Source organism: Callospermophilus lateralis, chromosome 4 (genome assembly GCF_048772815.1).
Source record: "Callospermophilus lateralis isolate mCalLat2 chromosome 4, mCalLat2.hap1, whole genome shotgun sequence".
Classification (NCBI taxonomy): domain Eukaryota; kingdom Metazoa; phylum Chordata; class Mammalia; order Rodentia; family Sciuridae; genus Callospermophilus; species Callospermophilus lateralis.
The window spans coordinates 89,606,541-89,624,445 of record NC_135308.1 but is presented as its reverse complement, the minus strand read 5'-3'; the positions used below and the strand labels follow the sequence as shown (position 1 = coordinate 89,624,445).

At 35.3% G+C, this 17,905-nt stretch overlaps 1 protein-coding gene across 1 annotated transcript in view; it reads right to left on the bottom strand.

Annotated features, from left to right (window-relative positions):
* Etnk1 (ethanolamine kinase 1) overlaps window positions 1-17,629 on the bottom strand; it is a 64,731-nt gene extending 47,102 nt beyond the window's left edge. The window contains exon 1 of the mRNA XM_076854199.1: window positions 17,224-17,629. Within this exon, the coding sequence (XP_076710314.1) occupies window positions 17,224-17,379 (156 nt within the window). The 5' untranslated portion in view covers window positions 17,380-17,629. The remainder of the gene's footprint in view (window positions 1-17,223) is intronic.
* Between the last annotated feature and the right edge of the window lie 276 nt (window positions 17,630-17,905).

The window sequence follows — 17,905 nt, the reverse complement described above, 5'->3', positions numbered from 1 at the left end:
AATAAATATTAATTATCATTGCTTCTGAGAAAATTCTTTTCATACCTAAAGAAGTAAAAAGCCTTTATTCTCAAAATGCCATTCAACATTGTTCTCTCAAATTAGCGCTATCCTATATATATTTGGTTTTGTAAGGCTACTTACATTTTTAAACTTTAATCCCTAAAATTCATACTACTAGTCAGTGAATTTTGCTCCTAATCACCTCTAATCCTTAGTTTAAAAAATTTTTGAGATGGGGTCTCACTATGTTGCCCAGATGGGTCTGAAACTACAGGGCTCAAATAATCCTCCCTCCTCAGCCTCTGAGTAGGTGGGAACTACAGGTACACCTAGTGTGCCTAGCCTTAGTTTAAATATTAACAACATTTAAATACCAGGTAAATAATGTATTCTAAATTTGTTCTCTGTTTTATCTTATCACATATTTTTTAAAATAACATGTATATTTGTTAAAAACAGAATTTAAACTTAACTTTTTACAGACTCCAAAAACGAGAATACCTTTAGTTTTTTTTTGCTTAATATTAATACAGGTATCACTTACTATGAAAACTGGCAATTAAAATCAATTAAGAATTTATCCTCACCAGGCCTGATGGCATACCTTTAACCCAGCCTACTCAGCCTGCTGTTGCAGGAGGATCCCAAATCCGAGGCCAGCCTCAACAACTTAGTGAGACTCTGTCTTAAAAAAATTTTTTTAAATGTTGAAAGGGGCTGGGATGTAGCTCAGTAGAAGAGTGCTTGCCCTAGCATATGTGAGGTCCAGGGTTCAATCTCCAGTACTCCTCTAACTTTTTTAAAATAAAAAAGTATCCTGCATTTTCTATGAACTATATACTTCATAATATCCATGTAGCCCTAATTTATAAGAAGAGTTCTCTAACAAAGAATACCAACCAACAAATGTGGAAGAAATAACAGAAGCAGAAAAATCAATATTTTACAATGAAAACATTTTGTTTCCAATGAAACAACTGTTCAGGCAACAATCTTTAATCTTTAATTGCCTTTAGGCAAAAGACTGATAGGGAACTCTATGATAGGAAACGTCACCTCCTAAACTCACTAAACAAACATGTCACACTGTTTCACATGATACAAAAAAAAAATATGAAATACACTGTACCATCCATGAAATTGAATCAAGCTTCTAGGATCTTTGGGGATTTGGGGCAAATATACAGATTAAGGAAACACCACAAAGAATCACAACAAAAAACATACAAATCCAGAATGTAGATCTGGCTATGCAAATGAATCACCAATAGTTAATGGCATAAGCTAGAATATGACTTTAAAGAAGCTTAAGAAACATTAACAACCAATGAAATGTATAGATTTAGTTTGTTTTCTGATTCAAACAAGTAAGTGTCAAAATATTTTTGAGGTAACTGGGGAGATTTGATTATGGACTGCCTACTAAAGGATGCCTAGAAATTATTGCTAATTTTATTCAGTGTGACACAATAGCACTGTGAATTTGTAAGAAAACACCTAAGTTTTGTTGTTGTTGTTGTTTCTTTTTCTTTCTTTTTTTTTAACTCTGGGCCTCCCACATGCTAGGCAGGTACCCTACTACTGAGCTACATCCCAAGCCATCTGTTTTTACTCTTATTTCAACAGATGCAGAAAAAAGATTTGACAAAATAAGCACCCTTTCATGTTCAAAACACTAGAAAAACTAGGGATAGTAGCAACATACCTCAACACTGTAAAAGCTATATGATAAACCCAAAGCCAGTATCATTACAAATGGAAAAAAAAAAAAAAAATTGGAAGCATTCCCTCTAAACACTGGAACAAGACAGGGATGTCCTCTTTCACCACTTCTATTTAATATAATTCTTGAAACTCTGGCCAGAGCAATTAGACAAAAGAAATTAAAGGGATATGAATATGAACAGAAAAACAAAAACTCAAACTATCATTATTTGCCCAGGACATGATTCTATACTTATAGGATCCAAAAAACTTCCACCAGAAAACTTCAATTTAATAAATGAATTCAGCAAAGTAGCAGGATGTAAAATCAATATCCATAAATCAAACTCATTTTTATACATCATTGATGAGTCCTCTCAAAGAGAAATTAGGAAAACCACCGCATTCACAACAGCCTCAAAAAAATAAAATAAAATAAAATACTTGGGAATCAATTTAACAAAAGAGGTGAAAGACCTCTACAAGGAAAACTACAGAACACAAAAGAAAGAAACTGAACAAGACTTACAGTGATGCAACAACATCAATGTATAGCAATACAATTCAATTTATACATCAATGTTTATAGCAATAAAATTTACAATAGCTAAATTGTGAAACCAACCTAGACGCCCTTCAGAAAAAGGAATGGATAAAGAAAATGTGGTATACATACAGAATGGAATATTATTCAGCATTAAAAGAAAATAAAATCATGGCATTTTCAAGTAAATGAATGGATTATATAATGCTAAGTCAATTTAGCCAATCCCAAAAAACCAAATGCCAAATGTTTTCTCTGATTTAAGGATGCTGATTCATAATGGGGGTGGGGGGGAGAGATTAGATGAATTCTAGATAGGGCAAAGGGAAAAAGGGGAGGAGAATGGAGGAGGCAAGGGGGTAGGTAAGATAGTGGAATGAGATGGACATCATTACCCTTAGTACATGTATGAAGACACAAATGGTGTGATTCTACTTTGTGTACAACCAGAGATATGAAAATTATGCTCTATATGTGTAATATGAATTGCAATGCATTCTGCTGTCATACATATATAACAAATTAAAATTTAAAAATCTAAAAAATTAAAAATTAAATCTGAGTTTTTTGTTTGATTTGTTTGTTTGTTTTTGGTGGTACTAGAGATGGAACTCTGGGCCCCCCACATGCTACACAGGCACCCTACTACTATGGTACATCCCCATCCCTTTGTTTTTATTTTTTACAAATGAATATTAGAATACAGGAAGGCATTACTTGGGATCTGAGATTTGCTTTAAAATACTTCAAATGGGCAGGTGAGGTGGTGCACACCTGAATTCCAGCAGCTCAGGAGGCTGAGACAGGAGGATGGGGAGTTCAAAGCCAGCCTCAGCAACAGTGAGGTGCTAAACAACTCAGTGAGACCCTGTCTATAAATAAAATACAAAATAGGGCTGTGGATATGGCTCAGTGTCCCTGAGTTCAATCCTTGGTACCAAAATAAAAATAAAAATAAAATACTTCAAATGGGTTAAAAAAACAAAAGAATCAAATGTGGATTTTGGATAATGAGTATATGAATATTCAATTCATTCTCTCTGAGCATGTTAGGAAATTATATTTTTAACTTTTATGATATAACTAATCAAAGCAGTGAGAAATTCCTTAAAATTTCCATTAGAGAATTACATAATATAGCAATAAGTTCATAAGCATAAGTATAGATTCCTAAACAAATAAATAAAACATGAAGATAGATTAAAAAAGCAAGAGAAAAAAAGTTAAAAGATCCAAGTGGTAAGAGACTGAAAAATAGATTTGGCGATACATCCCACTTACTTTTAGACACTAATTTCTTTCTCCTTCCCTTCCCAGCCAAGTTTCTTGAAAGAGATTTTATATTCAATGCTTCTGCTTTCAAAGCTACCATCTGCTTTTTTGTTTTGGTATGTGGCACATGGTTTTAAAAAGTTAACTAGCACTGAAAGTTTGATAGTAATCAACAGTGGAACTAATTCAAACTATTTTCAACTCCCATAGTATTTAACTCCTATTTTTAGATATCGTTCTTAAATTGCTTTGTTATATCAAAGTCTATACATTATCTAAGGGATTCTTATAAGACAGCTTTCTTGTACCAACTACACATACATACACACACACACACACACACACACACACACACACACACATCCCTATCCTCATTTACCCACAGGTATAAGAGGTATAAGTATATTCCACTTTTTGCTTTATCCATCTTTAATAACACTACTACATATACAACCATCCAAAAACCCCAACATGAAGTGTACTATATATTTCATTTCCTGGATGATTTATTTTCTCTTTAATAATTGCCTTGTTTTCTTATTTGCTTTCTTTTACATATCCTATTTTGTACTCCCTTTAGTAGTGTTTTTTTAGCTGGGATGTAAAACCCTGAATGAATGGAATAGGAATACAAATGGGCAAAAAGCTTTGATATCTCCCCAGCATACACAAAGGCATGTAGACATGCACTACACTATCACCACATCTGTTCTCATCTATTTTACATATCGACTTTGACATGTGATTTTATTCAAAGAAGAGCCTAAAAAAGTTGAGGATTTGGGATTTAGTCCAGTGGTACAGAGCCTGCCTACAATACACAAGGCCATATGTACAAAGCCCTATGTTGGGGTGGGGGTGGGGGATAAAGCTTCAGCTGACAGAAAACTTCCAAGATAGATAATCTGCAAAGGAAAAAAAAAAAGAATATGAGAGTCAAAATTTTTCCCAAAAATTTGATGAAAAATTCTAATCTCAAAGATCTAAGAAAGAATCTTGACAAGACTGTAGCCCAAAAAACATGAAGAAAACTACATACGCATGCCATAATAAAATTTCTAAATATCAGATACCAATCCCTTTTTTTTTTTTTTCCTGGTACTGGGATCAGGAGTAGCCCACTGAATTACATTCCCAGGTCTTTTTATTTTTCATTTTGAAACAAGGTCTCCTTAAATTGCTATGGCTAGCCCTGAACTTGTGCTCCTCCTTCCTCCTGGGATTACAAGCAAATGCCACTGCACCAGTCAATTCGTTCCTTCATCCACAGAGACAAAAATCAGGCAATTTTCCTTCAATCTTCTCTCTTCATCCACATACCTAAAAAGTTTCCTCCCTATGTACTTCTTGAATCCTCTTCTCTTTTTCTTTTTTTTTTAATATATGTTTATTTATTTATTAGGTGTAGATGGACACAACATAATGACTTTAATTTTATGTGGTGCTGAGGATCGAACCAGGATCCTGCCTGTGCTAGGCGAGCGCTCTACCGTTGAGCCAAAATCCCAGCCCCCCTCTTCTCTTTTTCTATCCCCACTCCCACCCTAATTAGGATCTTGTAAATATCCTATTTATAGTACTATATAAGTCTCATTTCCAGTTTACCCATCTCTCCCCAAGGAGGGAAACAAAATTCATTCTCTACACTGCCACCACAATATATCTAAAGTACAATTAGGAACATAATTGTTGGAAACCTTGAAGTGGCTCCACACTGCTTAAGGGATAAATTCCAAACTCCTCAGGGTAGCAAGTTCCTTGCTATCTCTCACCCTGTCTAGCAATCTGACAAACTTTTCCTTCCTTTGCTTGACCCGATTAACTCATTATTAATTTCCTTGAAAACTTTAACACAGTACTTACCTCTTCTAGGAGGCTGGCCCTAAGTTTGTATAAGGCATAAATAATTCTCAGTGCTTGCTAGTACCCAACCCATTGCATTTCCTAAATTGTACTATAATTGCTTAACTAAATTTACCATATCATATTACAATGTGAATTCCTCCAAGATTTGGAAAACATCAAAAGAAGGAAAAAGGAAGGACACAAATAGAAACATAAAACAGATGGGATAAATAGGAAAAAAAAAAACAGTAAAGAGAAAAAAAAATTATGTAAGTAACTAAATGCAGAACTCAATAACTCAATTAAAATACTAGTAAATGATGCTTTACAAAAGACATGCGAAATGAAAACTGATACAGCTATCCCACATCATACAGAACAGATCTTAACAAAATGACATAAAAAGGGACATATCAATACAGCTTCAAAATAGATCTAGCAAAAACTAATAGAACTAAACAAACCCCCAATAATTGCTGGAAACTTGAGCATACTGCTTCAGACCTGATTTTTCAAAAAGAAAAAAAAAAAAACAGCCATATCCAACAAGAGAATATACATTCTTTTGAAGGCTGCATAAAATGTTACCAAAATGAACTACAGGCTTGAATACTAAATAAGTCTCAATTAAAAAATTGGTATTTTCATAAATAGTGGGTATGAGCTAGACAACAACAGTGGATGTGGCTAGACAGCAACACCACACATACAAAATAAAAAAGGTGAAGATGATAAATTTTGGTTTTATCACTTTTTAAAAATTTTTAAAAACTTTTATAAATCACAAATTCATTGGAAATGATTTGAATGCACATCTAAGTAAACTATGATACAAGAAAAATCACAATGGGAATTAGAAAACATTTTTAATTGAATGATAATGAACACATATTTGCAAGTGGCATCTGTTGTCCATTATCAGTCAGGAGCAGAATAAGTAAGTCAGTCCACTATATCTTGGTATCTGAGTCACCAAGGAAAAAAAACAATGAGCAGTAAAGCACTGCTTTACTCACAAAAAGAAGAGACAGAGCAAGACCAGCTTCAGTAGCGGCTATCAGTCCCCCATAGCTAACAGATTCCTCACAGAACCATAAGCAGACAACTGATCTGTACACCCTCCTCTTATGCTTGAGCAAAAGGACCTCATCATCTCCCGCAGAGGTCAGACACAGTAGTGAAGTTGGCCAGGTGACATGTGACATACATCTTAAGCAGAACAAAGGAGTACACACTGAGTCTGAAGCAGGGAAAGATATTGCCACATAATGTGACAAGTTCAGAACAAGCTGTGAGGACACTCTCTCTTGGTAAGGAAGTGTTTCAGGATCATGGTACATTCTTTTATATTGGGGAGGGGGGTAACTAAGGACTGAACCCAGCAGCACTCTACTACTGAGCTATATTCTCAATCCTTTTATTTTTCACTTTTGAGACAGGGTCTTGTTAAGTTGTGGAAGTTGGACTTGACCTTGTGATCCTCCTGCCTAAACCTCCATGTCACTGGGATTATAAGTGTACCATCTCACTCGTTCTTTTTCTTTTTCTTTCTTTTTTTTTTAGTTGTAGATGGACATAATATCTTTATTTTTATTTCTATGTGGTACTAGGGATCGAACCCAGGGCCTCACATATGCAAGGCAAGCACTCTACCACTAAGCTACAGCCCTCATGTTCCATTCTTATGTTTTAAAAGACTATAAAGCCTGCACAAGAGACTTTAGCCTGTCTCAACACATATCAAAACTTGTGAGTACTTATAAATAATATATCAGAAATTTAAAAGATAAAATTATCAGATGCTGGGAGGGCAGCTCAGTAGTATGGTACATGCCTAGTATGAGTATGGCCTTGGATTCAGTCCCTAGTACCTACCCTGCAACACACACACAAAGGCAAAAAATTAGTAATCTAGGCTTTCAGCTAAAAAGAAACCTAGAAAAATAAAAGGTCACTAACATTCAAAGATTAGGGCTAGGTATGGTGGCTTCTACCTATAATCCCAGCCACTTGAGGCTGAGGCTGGAGGACAGAAAGTTCAAGGATAAAATTTAGCAAAACCCTGTCTCAAAAAACTAAAAACTTTAGGATTGGGATGTAGCTCAGTGGCAGAGCACCCCTGGGTTCAATTCCCATTACCATTAATTAATTAATTAATTAATAAGGTTAGAAAGGAAATAATAGAGAGCAAAATTATCAAATAGGAAAACTAAAGTTAAAAATTATTGATTGAAAAGATCAATAAATTGCAAAAACAGATCAATAAAGTTAAAAACTTCTTAGCAAAATTTATCAAAACAAAAAAAAGTTAACAATAAAGAAATAGACTTCATTACAGATCCTAAACATATATTATTAAAAACAACTCTTCCAAAAAACAGGAAAAGAAACACCTTCCAACTTGATACCAAAACTTGGTCAAGGACATTATAATAAGGGAAAAATTATAGATTAATCCAGTTCATATATACAGTTGTAAAACTGCTAAAATACTAACAATTGATATTGTGATGTATCAAAAAACTACTTCACAACCAACGGGGTTTACCGCAGGAATGCAAAGGTTATTAACATTCAAATTTTTATTTTTTTTTTTAATATTTATTTTTCAGTTTCTGGTGAACACAACATCTTTCTTTGTACGTGGTGCTGAGGATCGAACCGGGGCCGCACCCATGCCACGCGAGCGCACTACCGCTTGAGCCACATCCCCAGCCCCAACATTCAAATTTTTAAATCAATGCAAGTTACTTCAATAAGAAAAAATTGGATACTCTATATTTAAACTAGGAGCCTCTGTGAAGATATTTTGTAGAGTAATTAATAACTGTAATTAGGTGACAGAAGATGTAGGAGATTATGCTCAGTAACACGGATGGGCCTCATCCAATCAGTTGAAGGGCCATAGAAGCAAAATAGGTTTTCCTAAAGAAATTCTGTTTAAAGACTCCTATCTGAGGATTTCCACTCTGCTGGCCTGCCCTAATAATATCAGACTTGCCAACTGCCAAAACTGTACAAGCCAATTTTATTTATTTATTTATTTATTTATTTATTTATTTGACTTTGAATCTCTGGAGAACCCTTACAGATACAATTTATAATCTTTAAATTCCAATGAAAATTTATACTATGGATACACTTAGAATACTTATCCATATTTTACCTATCACAGTGGTTTGATAGAATACTGTTTTAATAACCCCCCCCAAAAAAATAAATAAAAATGGCTTCAATGATGTTTAAAAAAAAATGGGGTTGATTAGTATCTATAATGACAAGAAAGTATCTAAGATGTTTTTATTTTGCAAGGTTTTGAAAATACTAGGCAAAAACTCAACTACTAACCTACATATCTTCAGCCCAAAGATGTTTTATTTAAAAAAAAAAAAGATTTAGGATAATTTAAAAGAAATGTTGTTATATTTACTGATATTTATGAACAGATAGGTGCCCAACTAAATCTGTAATTTACTAAGTTTTTTAGAAAGACAAAAGAAATTGTTTACAAAATACCTTTGAGGTATATGATTTAAAGTTGAAGAATTTAGAATGTTTAAATTAATTTATTTCTTCTAATTAGGTATATATGACAGCAGAATGCATTTTGAGTCATTGTACACAACTGCAGCACAACTTTTCAATTCTGTTTGTGCACGATGTAGCATCGCATCTTATGTGTACCTAGGGTAATGATGTCCATCTCATTCCACCATCTTTCCTGCCCCTATGCCCCCTTCCCCGCCTCCCCTTTGCCCAATCAAAATGGAGGCATTTTTCCATGCCTCCCCCCATTATGGATCAGCAGAAGGATTTGGAATTTTTTTTTTTAAGCTCTTATGTAGAAGAGAGCTTCACACTTTATTTATTTTTATTTTTTTTTTTTTTTAGAGAGAGTGAGAGAGAGGGAGAGGGAGAGGGAGAGAGAGAGAGAGAGAGAGAGAGAAGTTTAATATTTATTTTTTAGTTATTGGCGGACACAATATCTTTGTTTGTATGTGGTGCTGAGGATCGAACCTGGGCCACACACATGCATGCCAGGCGAGCGCGCTACCGCTTGAGCCACATCCCCAGCCCAGGATTTGGATTTTTTACTTTTCATTTTATAGCCTTGAATTATTAAGGGCACGTGTTTGTCTTTTTAACAAAAATTAATATGCTTAGATAAAATACATGTATTTCTACTTCTTTACAGGCTAGAAGTTAAAAATCCAGTGTTATTGTTTTTCCTAGTGGTGCTGGGGAATGAACCCAAGGATTTAGGCATGTTAGACAAGTATTCTACCACTGAATTACATCCCCAGACCGCAATGTCATTTTAAGAACTAAGTCATGTGATGTTTAACATGATTGAATATATCTGCAGCTACCAAAAATTAGAGTCAACACCATACAAACATGGGAAAATGCTTATGAAAGGCCAGTGAAAAAAATGAATACAAAATTGTACATAATTACAAATATGCAAAATGTTTCAGAAAAGAACAGAACAGAACAACATTTGAGAACAGAATAGAGAATAGACATAGGAAGCAGTTTTTTCCTTCTATTCAAAGTTTTAATCCTGTTATATATATATTTTAAATATTTTTTAGTTGTGGACGGACACAATAACTTAATTTTATTTTTATGTGGTGCTGAGGATCAAACTCCAAGCCTCACACATGGTGGGCAAGCAACTCAACCACTGAGCCACAACCCCAGGCCTTGCAATATATCTTTTCATTAAAACAAAATGATTTTGTTTTTGCATAGTCTCTTATAAAAAGACTTTAACACATTTTGGCATATTATTTTCTCAGAGAATTTATTTGTGAAAAATTACTACTACAAAATGTTCTATCTTGTTTAAAGAAAGAAAACCAATTGTGTGGTTACCACTAGAGGGAGGAAGAGATTAAGACCAAGGAGGGAAACGGAGATACTCTGAGAATACGAGAAACATTTTCTTTCCCAGGGTTGAGGTAACACAGGTACAACTTATGTTTCATGAATATTTCTCAATGTTTGTTTACCTCACAATTTTCAAAGTGATATTAAATTTTCATTTATAGTCAATCTGGTACATCAAAGAATAAGTAATACCCTACAAAGCAAAATCAAGAAAAACAATCAGCCTGGGGTTGTAGCTCAGTAGTAGTTTGCCTATTATGTGAAAGGCCCTGGTTTCAATCCCCAATACTAATAAAAGACTTAACAAATCATAGATTATATTTTTCTTGTCAAGTTTTCTATTACTTCCCTATCTTTGCTACTCACAAAACACACACAGAAACCCATTCCTTAAATCTTCCCTCTTTCCTCACCTGCAAGAAGTCCCACATTTATTTTCTAAAATGTCAGATCTGACTTTTATTTCCATCTAAGGCTACTATCCTAATACAGCTTGTCTGGACTGACACAATAACACAATAGCCTCTCAGGTTTTTCTTCCTGAAAAATTATTGTGTCCATCCACAACTAAATAGCCCAGATACTTGGGCTAGTCTTCTACTCCTGGACTCAAGGGATTCTCCTGCCTGCCTCTCAGACTCCAAAGTAGCTGGAGCTATGGGCACTCAACACCACACACCAGCTAAACTTTTTTTAAAGCAATACAACAGGAAGAAATACATTTAACAACTGATGTAATACAAAGATAATTTTATATAAAACTGAAACAAGTTAAACCAAACAATACTTACTTTAATATCTGCAAGGATTTCTGATGTATCCTATCTTATTCTAAATCATCTTTTTAAACTGTAGTGGTCTCAATCTACTATAATAATATGGCATCCTATGGTAATCATCATTTTAAAATCTATGTTCTTATGTTCAATTTTTTGGGGGGAGTGGGGGGGTGCTACTGGGGATTAAACCCAGGGTGTTTAACCACTGAGTGACAACCCCAGTCTTTTTTATTTTGAGACAGGGTCTCATTAAGTTGAGCCTTGCTAAATTGCTGAGGCTGACTTTGAACTTGTGATCCTCCTACCTCAGCTTTCCGATCACTGGGATTACAGGTATGGGCCACCATGCCTGTCCTCAAAACCCATGTTCTAATTAACCACTTATTCCCCAATTCCAAGAATTATACTTCCTGACTCCCTGATGAAATTTATCCTCCCAGCTAAGAAGGTTTTGGCTTTACTGAGGAGTGGAGATCTAGCACATTCAGATTATAGGTGACAAGAGGAGGCCAATAATGTCAAAGACTGGCAAAACAAGCTACAGATGAAGATTTGGGGAAATAGCACTGAAACTTTTTTTTTTTTTTAACTAGTGTCAAGAAAGAAAATACAAGCTCTCTTAGCTATATAAATATAGTATTTGTTACCATCCACCCTAATACTTTATTATCCTGAGACACCAAAACCAGGGAATAGGGAATAGAAAAACTGGATTTAACCACTGATATTAAGTTACACTGAAAATAAACTACAAAAAAGGAAAAGAAGGGGGGTGGGGGATCTTGAAAAACGGGGGGGGGGGGGGGATCACTAGTGGAAAGGGACGAGTGGGGAAAGGGGAAATACTGGTGAATGATACTGGCCAAATTATATTGTTATATAGTGTGCATGTATGAATATATAACAACAAATCCCACCATTATGTACCATTATGATGTACCCATAAAAAAAGAAAATATGACCTCTTAAATATATAACTAAAGATTTCTAAAATATTATATCCTCTCCTTGCACATTTAATATACTAGTTTAATTTACTTAAGACTTTACAGAAACTTCTACTGCTCAAAGTAAGGAACAAACTCATCTTTTTGGAAACAGAAAAGAAAATAAATTATTAAATTAGAATGCTAGGCTAGGAGTATAGCTCAATGTAGAACCTTGACAAGCATTTCTGAGACCCTGTATTAGTAACAGAACGGTGGCGGGAGAGCGCTTGCCGAGGCCTTGGGTTCGATCCTCAGTACCACATAAAAATAAATAAATAAAATAAAAATATTGTGACCAATTACTTTAAAAAAATAAACAAATGAATGAATAAATTACAACACTAAAGGAAACACAACTTAAAAAAGCAACTGTACACATCTAGTCATTTATTCTTCACTTAAGGAACTATGTAATATTAAATATCAATATTAAAATAAAATAAAAGTGATTGACTGGAGATGTAGCTTAGAGGTAGAGTGTTTCCTTGGTATATGCAAGGCCCTAGGTTTAATCCCCAGTACCACAAAAAATAAAAAATAAGATGGGTTGTGGATTTTTAATAGAATATTTAGGTAGCTACCTCAAGAATGATTTTAAAAAAAAAAGGGAAGGATAAATGCACTCTAAAGATTAGTTTTCAATCTAATTATATTAAAAAATTAGAAGATTTAGAAAACATACATAGTTCAGTGGGAAAGCACTAGCCCAACATGCTGCAAGATCCTGGGTTTGATCCCCAACACTGAGGGGGTGGTGGGACAGAAACAAAAACTCAAGTATGGCCAAAAGAACAGTACACTTTATAAAAATGTTCTTATGGGCTGGGGTTGTGGCTCAATGGTAGAGCGCTCGCTTAGCACGTGCAAGGCGCTAGGTTGGATCCTCAACAACACATAAAAATAAATAAATAAAATAAAGGTATTGTGTCCAACTACAACTAAAAAAAAAACTTTAAAAATGTTCTTATGTAATCTTTGCATATGAAAACATTTGAATATTCATGTAAAAAGGACTTTTATTGTATTTTCTTATTTGTCTTCCCCTTCCCCATCAAACTGGGAATTTCAAAGAACAGATATTTTTAATTTAAGCATCTAATATATAGTAGGTACTCAATAAAAATAATTTTCTTGAGAGTATTTATTGCCCCCTCACAACCACCTACAGAGGTAGAGGATGTTATTGAGTCCATTTTACAGTCAAAGATACTGAAGCTTAGGAAAGTTAAATCAAGTAATGAGTCCAGACTCAAAATTAGCATTACATTCAAACTCCATTCTCTTTACCACTATTAAAATTTTGCTATTGAAAAATTAAATGGAGGGGCTGGGCATGTGGCTCAAGCGGTAGCATGCTCGCCTGGCATGCGTGCGGCCCGGGTTCGATCCTCAGTACCACATACAAACAAAGATGTTGTATCCGCCAAAAACTAAAAAATAAAATATTTTAAAAAAAAATTAAATGGATAAAATGTACCTTAATAGTAAGCAATCTCACTGGGATCCTAAGCAGAAATAAACATTAGTTTTACAATGTTACATAATACTGGTTTTACTAATCTAGCAAACCTTTGCCATTATATCCTATAGGTACCCAAGATCATGAAAAAATTTACAGAGATAAGTCAATGAGAAAAATAACATTGGTCAATATGGCAAACAGAAAGATCCTAAGACAACATACAGTAAGAATTTATCAACATTTTTACAAGGAAAAATAATTTTAAGAGTCTCATAAGAATTATTCTGTTACTGTCGAGTGTAGTGGTACACTCCTATAGTCCCAAAGAATCTAGAAGCTAAGGCAGGACAATTTTAAATTGAAGGCCAGCTTGGGCAACTTAGCAAGACTTTGTCTCAAAATTTTTTTAAAAAAATTATAAAAAGGATTGGGGACGTAGATCAGTAGTAGAACATCCCTGGGTTCGATTTCCAGTACCCAAAAAAAAGAATTATTTTGTTGGACCTAAGAGACTTGATTCTTTTTTCCTTTATACAATGACTACTGCAGAAAAGTCAAAAATCCAAACTCAAGTAAGTAAAGGAAAGAGTTTTTACATAAGAAAAGGAATCACTATCTTAAAGGAAAGTTGAAATAATCCCTTTTCTAAAATAGTGACACATATGGGAAGAGGAATGCAAATTTACGCTCAAGGGAACTTAAAAAAAAAGCTGTTTTTTTCCCTTAAGAAATTAATTTTATACAGACTTGGCTTCCTTGCCTTAATCATAATATATCAACATAACCTTTTCTTGGTCAAAGAGCAGTAATTCATAAAATGGGTTCTTATTCCAGATTTGCCATTTACAAACCACAAGTTCAGTTTCATTATCTAAAATACACATTAACAATATTTGTATACATCCACCTCAGAGGGCAGTTTAGAAAGAGCATGTTAAAGTGTTCTATAAACAATAAAGTATTCTTAAATACAAAGCATGATGGCTGATATTATTGTCTTAGATCCTTATTCTAGATACTACAATCCAAAAGTCAAAATCCACCTTTTATACTTTACTCTTGTAAAGACAGAAATTCTATCCAAAAATGAGATTTATTATTCCATGTACCCATAGTCTGAGCAAAGATTAGGCCTTGTATCATTTTGACTGCATTCAAATCTTTTTTTTTTTTTTTCCCCCCGCTTCTTTCTGGATTTTCTGATAGTTTAGTTATTAGGATTGTTCTGGATAGTCCAGTCTGCAGAACTAGTTTATAAACTAAGTATTACTTTCTACAGAAAGTTTCTAAAGTAGTTTAAAACATTTTAAATGCACACCACACAAATTAAAAATTTATATATTTTTTTTAATTATTTTGGAAAAAAATGGGCTAGAGCTGGAAGTACAGCTCAGTAGTAAGCACTTGTTTAGCATGCACAAGGTCCTTGATTTGATCATCAACACAGGAAGAAAAAAGAAAACAGAAAAACCACAGGCTACATTACTGATACCCTAAAATTACATTATAATCAGCATGTGATACATGCTTCCTCTTCTGAAATATGAGGTCTGATTTTTGACCTTATACTTCAAGGAAAATAAAATCTCAAAAGAAAATATTCCCAATGAGATTGACTAAAGAAATCCTGAAGCATCATTAAAGTGGGAGTTGCAATGACCTACAATGTGAGAAAGCAGATCTACTGAGTTAACAGATGAACAGTGATCAATTCATCTTATGGACGTCCCAGCTTCTTAACCAAATGCTTTACTTGCATGTGGAAGGAATGTATTTCTAATAATCATCCTTAGAACAAAACAAGCCATAGTGTTTACCATCACTTATAAATAATTATATTAGAAGATCAAATTATGAATACAAAGATCTAAGCTAAAAGTTGCCACAGCAAAAACAAGATTCAATTCTATTTAGTTACTTTCCAACAATCAAAATCAGTTTCATGTTACTATCACCTTTCCTCTTTTTTGTTTACCTATATCTTAGCTTTATTTCACCAAGTTTCACCTAAAAAAAGAAATCTATCTAATATCGTTTTGGTTTGGGCAATTTTTTTTTAAATATATCAGTCTGGCACAGAGCACTTCACCATAGCTATTACTATTCTATAGACAATACACCAAAGGAAATTTCAACCTTCAAAACTTTCAATTTTAAAGTCACTATTTAAAAAGTAACATGATTTGCCAGTACTAGAGTTTATAAGAAATAGCACTACCTTTAATAAAAGATATTTAATTTAAAATTGCCATAAAATATATCATTTTAATAAATTTTTAAAACTTCTAAAATAAACTAAAAATAAGTTAATATATAACAAGCATATATGAGAGTTATGTGGTAGAGAACTTGCCTAAAACGCTCTCTGCATAGCATTCATAAGGCCCTAAGTTCAATTACCAGCACCACAAAAGATTTTTTAAAAAAAGTTAATATGGAAGACATTTCCTTAAAGGAAATATGTGAGTTTTTTTTTTTTTACTTATATACAAAAATCATTTTGGATTCACTATTCATTTATACTTGGACAAAAAAATACTCCCTTAAAAATTTCGCAATTCTTTGTTAACTTTTCTTCTGAAACATATGGTTCCTTTTAATCTGCTCAAAACTCTCCTAGGCAATAAGAACTGAAACTAAAACTTATGAAAGCCCAAGCGTTAGGAACCATTCTTGGAACTAGTCACTGATCATATTTTTATTTATCTTTGTATAGGTAGCTAGCTCCTTTAGCGAAGAATTACATCGATAAACATCTCTGAATATTCAAATTCAACAATTTATTGCATGCAGTTATCAAAATGAAGCAGATGATTTGGCTAATTCAAATAAATGTTCTTACATTATTGCTCAGATCTAAAAACCCCAAATATCACAGCTTTTAAATTATTGATTAATTTTAATTTGCAAGGGAAAAGGACAAAAGGAGCTTCATTTTCAGGTAAAATATCCTAAAACTCAAACTGTAAATACTAAAAACAAATCACTGAAAACAAATGTTACATGTAGGAAATCGTAACTCCCACGTTATTAGAAAACTCCTAGATTCTTAGGGAATTCTTTCGGTTTTTTTGTCTGTGAACACAGTGGTTCAAGAAAGGGAAATATTCCCAAACCACTGCTCATTCTAACATCAAATATTAGGCAACATTAAAATATAAATTTAGAAATTAAATTCAAACAAAATAATGTACACAGTGCCACTAAAAAACAGATCTAGAATGCTTGACCATGGTTATTACTCTGGAATTGAGAATTCTCGCCAATCTGAAGACTGGGGAAGATAAATGCAGGATAAAGCATCAAAGGGAGTAAATCGCGGGGGAAGGGAGGAAAAGATCAGAGAGGATTAATTACTGCATTATTTATGGGAGGAGGTTGCTTGAAACGACAGACGAGGACCCGATGCAAGAGGAGTGAAAAAGGTTCATTTTGCAGAGAGAATGGTCGGGGGAGTGGGAGGAGGGGCAAACTATGAACAGGAATCTTCCCGGTGTGAAAAGGGTGCGTCACTTACGTAGCGGCTTCGAGAAAAAGAAAAATTGCTCTCAGGGCAATCTTAATAAGCAAAGACGAAGAAAAGGGGAGTGACCTTCCTAGGTGTGATGGAAGAATACGGGGTCACTTCCCAAAAGACTGGGAAAGAGATGTTCCCAGGGCCCTAGGGATGTGCGAAAACCTCCAGGGCCGCATCAGGGATGTGAGAAATCAAGGCTGCGGTGTGGGCGTTACCTGCAGGGTCACCTCCTGAGGGTCCCAATGCGGCCGCAGGTGTTGCAGGAGGCTCAGGGCCCCTTCCCGGCAGCGCTGTTCTTCCTGATCTTGAACCGTGACGTTCAGCTTGGGCACCTCCGGAGAGCCGGGTGGGACGTGGATGTAATTGGCCATGGCCCAGGCGACGGCGGAGACTACCACAACGACGACGGCGACGGCGACCACGAGAACGGCGGGCGCCGACAGGCTGGTGGTTCCTTCCGTCCCGGGGCGCCCTCGCGGGAGGGCTGGGGGCGCTCGAACGGACGGGAGGGCGGTAGGAGAAAGGCTGGAGGCGACACTATCGCCGACCGGGGTCTCGACAGCTGCTGAACTGAGCCCGGGCCGCTCACGGGGAAAATTCCTCTGCGATCCACCGCGGTCGACCGCGGAGGCTGCCGGGACTGGCCTGACGCTGGCGTCACGCCCGGGGCGGAGCCTCCGCTGCGTCAGGAGCCAGCTGGGTTTCTAACCTCCGGCACAATGGGATGGCTGCTCCGCCCCAGGGTCTCAAGCCGCGGAGATGGCACGAGGACCCCAGAGCGCTGTTAGTCTGGAATACACCGGGCTTCTCCCCCCCCACCCCCCTCCCCCCTGCAAGGCCTTAAAGCTTTGGTTCCCCAGATCAGGAGGGTCATGGGGGTTTGAGGGGTGTTAGGGC